Raw genomic sequence first — 4,668 nt, 5'->3', positions numbered from 1 at the left:
TTATTTTCTCTTAGATAAAGTGATCCCACCGATCCATCTGAAGGAATCAGCAGGTGGTAGATCTTGTTGCATCTATAGAATCCCTCATACTCTCGAGCGAGTCAACGACAAAGCTTATGCACCCAAGATCGTTTCAATAGGCCCTTATCACCACTCGAGTGATAATAAACATCTCAAGATGATAGAGGAGCATAAAAAACTTTATTTGAAGATGTTCGTGTCAAAGACTAAGGACAATGGCGTCAACCTAAGTCACTTAGTCGATGTAGTCTCAGGATTGGAACAGAAGATAAGAGACTCCTACTCCGAGAAGCTAGAGTTTAGTCGACAAAAGCTGATCAAGGTGATGATTCTTGATGGTTGTTTCATTCTTATGTTGTTCCTAATAGTTTCAGAAAAGATTGAATACACAAACTACAAAGACCCAATACTCATGCTGCGATGGATATTGCCAACTCTTCGAAGCGATCTTCTTCTTCTTGAAAACCAGGTTCCTCTCTTTCTTCTTAAAAGTCTTTTAGAGACATCAAAGCTAGCTCCATCTACTACCTTAAACATGCTAGCCTTCAAATTCTTCAACTACTCGATAGAAAAACCAGACAACACAACGATCTTAGAGCAAAACATCTCCTTGATCTTATCCGTAAGACTTTCATACCCGTCCCGCCTCCACCAACCACCCCAAAGCAATGTTGTATCAATATCTTGAGTGGTACTGAACATGGGGAAAATTCAAGAACAGAGACATCCCAAAACACTTGTCTCGGTAAGATAAGTAGTTCAAAGGAGAGAACTGAAGCGCAAACATCATCGCCTCCTCGCAGCCCCTTTCTTGGACTAATTATCTCAGCTAAAAAACTTCGACTTCGGGGAATAAAATTCAAGAAGAGGGAGAATGTTAAGACACCTTTAGACATAAGTTTCAAGAATGGTCTGGTTGAAATACCACTACTTGTCTTTGATGACTTTATCAGCACTCTTTTGATCAACTCCGTTGCCTTTGAGCAGTTTAATATGAATTTCTCCACTGAGATTACAAGCTATGTAACATTCATGGGTTGCTTGATAAATACAGAAGATGATGCGACCTTCTTAGTCGAGAAAGGGATTATAGAGAACTATTTCGGAACGGGTGAAGATGTTTCTTTATTCTTCAAGAACATCGGAAAAGACATCTCATTCAGCATATATGATAGTTTCTTGAGAGATGTGTTCGAGGGGGTGAACGAGTACACTTCAAAAGGTTGCCACGTGCAATGGGCAGGGTTCAAGTACACGCATTTCAACACTCCATGGACATTTCTTTCATCTTGTGCGGCTTTGATGCTTCTTCTCCTTACCATTTTCCAAGCTTTCTTTGCAGCTTATCCTTACTTTCGTCCTCCCAAAAACAATTGAGTGTAAGTGCGTACTTTATATGTTTAAGCTAGCAGTACTTATGGTGTATTGGAACAAAAATTAATATCAAATTTCAAATTATTATTTAATACTTTTTTTTTTTTAGAAAACAAATTTAAAAAGTGTGTCTTGTTGCAACAAGGTAGCACAAGATAGCAAAATCAAAATATAGAGAAGGTGCGGTCGAGTATAAAGGCGATCAAACATTTCTTTCAACAGTCACAAAAGCTAAAAATCGTGTTTTCTGTATTGGGAATAATATCCTAACTAATATATAAGAGATATATACTAATTTTGTGATTTACTTGTTCTCAGTCCAGTGATGCATTCTAAACACTTTAATTTTGTTCTATATCTTAAAACACCTTTAACTAAGTCTGACATAGCTTACATCTCGCATAGGAAAAAGTAGAGACCAGTGGCTCAATACAAGATTATAAATTAAAATAATACTGAGAAAGAAAGCAATCTAGAGCTAAAATTTTAACCATGATGAACTTTACATCTCAATACTCAAGTCCCATCTTGTTCCTTAGTTCTCCTCTGTTTTTGTCACTCCTCGTAAATCAAAGCTCTTCACTTTGTTGAAATCATTTTTCAAGGATAAAGAAGAATCACCTTCCCCAAGTTTTTCATAAATAATGTCGCTAATATACATATATTCAGATTTTCTGTATCCCGGTGATCCCATGACGTTTGTCTTCCTGTCCAGGGCTTCTTCTTCAGCATCTTTGACTCCTACTGGCTCAACCACATCCTCTGTTTTCACAGGATTGTGTTGTTGCTTCTTACTCTGCTTCTTCCTCATCAAACATATGATGTTGAGACAACTAATTAAACATCCTCTAGACATTTTCAAGATTTTATCAACCTATTGCTTGTTGTTTGTAATCAAAGTTATACATAGACAAAAGATCAGGTTTTTGATGTTTATATATACATCTGAGTTCTTGTAGATTGCTATTGTAAGCGTGTTCTGTGGCTTTTTGAAAGTTGACTTAAGAGTAAATGGAGAGTTGTCCAAATTTTAGTAAAAACTACAAAGAAAAAAAAACGTGGAGACTAAAAAAATTTATAATAACGAATTGTTATCTCTTGCAGAAAGTTAAAGAAGAAAAGTTAGGTTTCCAATACTTTTTTGTTCCTCTGCCGACCTAACGTGGAGACTTGTCAACATTTTGCTAGTGTGAAATTTCACTCCTCCTTTCTTAAGTTTCATTACAAAATTCGAGGATGACTAATCCATATAAAAAATAAAACAAAAGTTTTTCAAGTCTTCCACCTAACCAGAAGACAACCTGAGGTGGTTTTGAAGGTTTGAATTAATGGATCCGACATCAACAGTCGTGGACATATATCGATTAGTTTCAGAAGATATTGGTCCAAAACTTCTGAGAGAATCAGCTGGTTCAGAATATGTTGCATCGTGAGAATCCCACAGAGCCTTGCACGAATCAACCTCAAAGCTTACGAACCAAAGATCCTCTCCAATGGTCCTTACCATCACGGTAAAGAACATCTCCAGATGACACAGCAGCATAAACGCCGGTTCTTGAAGTTTTTCGTGGCTAAAATGGAAGAGAAAGGAATTGATCCTCAAGAACTGTTCAAAGCTGTATCGAGTTTGGAAAATATTATAAGAGGGTCTTACTCCGAGGATCTTGGTTTTGATTCTGAAAAGTTGGTTGAGATGATGGTTCTTGATGGTTGCTTAATCCTCACGTTGTTCTTTGTTGTTTCCGGGAAAGTTGTTTACACAAATCTTGATGATCCTATTTTCAGAATGCCGTGGATTTTGCCGTCGAATCGAGCCGATCTTCTCCTTTTGGAAAACCAGGTTCCTTTAAACACAATGAATGATTCTTGATCGTCTAAATACTTTGCTGTTTTCTTTACCACTTTTGATATTTCTCACATAAAGGCAGTATACAGTAACAAAGATGTGATCAAGATACATAAAAGTAGGAACCAGTGGTTCAAGAAAATATTTTATGAAGAGAGTCGTACAATTTCATGCACGCGATGAACCTATGTACTTATTTCACTTGGCTGTGTCGTCTGTGACTCCTCGTATATCAAAGGTCTTCACTTTGTTGAATTCATTATTCATTGAAGAAGAGATACTTCCCCAGAGTTCTTGGTAGTCCACCGGGCCAAAGCCGCCATTGTTGCTTCTTAAATATGAGGGGGGACAGTACGCGTACACTGGTGCCACTGCCATGCATGGCTCCTTATTGGGTCTCGTCTTCTCCGCGCATTTATCCGGCCCCGTCTTGTCTTTTAGATTTTCTTTTGCTTCAACCGGCTCTGGCAATCTCTCTGCTTTCAGTTTCAAGGGTTTGTCTGGTATACCTTCTTCTTCTCCAACCGGCTCTGGCAACCTCTCTGTTTTCACGGGTTTGTTTTCTTTCTTGCTCTGCTTCTTCTTGAAGCAGCTTAGACATCCTGTAGACATTTTTCTAAGGGTGGATAGATGAGTTTTTAACAAACAATATGTGCTTCTTTGTCGAACTTAAAGAAGGTAATACTACCAGATACAATTAATCTTCAGAATGAGAGAAAGAGATCACCTGAGTATTATAAGGGTGTTTCTCAACAATTTAATTCTTGGGACTCCACGCAGCTTCCTTTCTTCCACCACTCACTTGCAGGAAATTTACCAAAAGAGAAAAAAAAAACAAAAAAAAAAAAAACTTAAATTACGTAGCTCACTTTATGTACTGTAAATCTTTATTTAATGTTCCCTCAATTATGGGTATTTTAAAGAATACAACTTTGAAAAATACCAATAATAAGGAAAACATTTTATTATCCGTTTAGAAAATCTTATAAATATTTTATAACATGCAGCATATAAAAGCTGCAAATGGATGACCATTTGAAATGAATAAGTTGGAAAAAATAACAAATTATAAAAAAATTTGTTCAATCCAATTCTCCTATCCTATTTCGTTGAATTAATGCTATTCACCTCTTTTTTCAACTCAATTTCTTTTTCCAATCGTTCATCCTTAACCATTTGCACCTTAATATAATATGCTTTCTTCAAATTTTTAAATCTGGTATTTATGAAAATAGACTAAAACTAAAATACTGATGTTTTTGATAGGTGGTGTCATAAAAACTGTATTTTTTTTTAAGTTCTCCCAGAACAGTTCTGATTTCTCATTCCTTGCATAGTAATAAAAAAAAGTATGTGAAAAATCAAAATTAAAAGTTAAAACCAGGTTCCAAAAAAAAAAAAAAAAAAATTAAAATGAAAAAAAAAAA

At 36.0% G+C, this 4,668-nt stretch overlaps 1 protein-coding gene and 2 pseudogenes across 1 annotated transcript; 2 read left to right on the top strand and 1 right to left on the bottom strand.

Annotated features, from left to right (window-relative positions):
- On the top strand, positions 14 to 1,447 carry LOC104770594 (annotated as a pseudogene).
- On the bottom strand, positions 1,719 to 2,276 carry LOC104770593. The gene has a single exon (XM_010495043.1). The coding sequence runs from the start codon at positions 2,249 to 2,251 to the stop codon at positions 1,931 to 1,933; it is 321 nt and encodes a 106-aa protein (XP_010493345.1). The 5' UTR covers positions 2,252 to 2,276; the 3' UTR covers positions 1,719 to 1,930.
- On the top strand, positions 2,445 to 4,004 carry LOC104770591 (annotated as a pseudogene).

Source organism: Camelina sativa, chromosome 20 (genome assembly GCF_000633955.1).
Source record: "Camelina sativa cultivar DH55 chromosome 20, Cs, whole genome shotgun sequence".
Lineage (NCBI taxonomy): Eukaryota > Viridiplantae > Streptophyta > Magnoliopsida > Brassicales > Brassicaceae > Camelina > Camelina sativa.
Note: the sequence above shows the minus strand (reverse complement) of the source record. Positions and strands in the feature narration are given on the sequence as shown.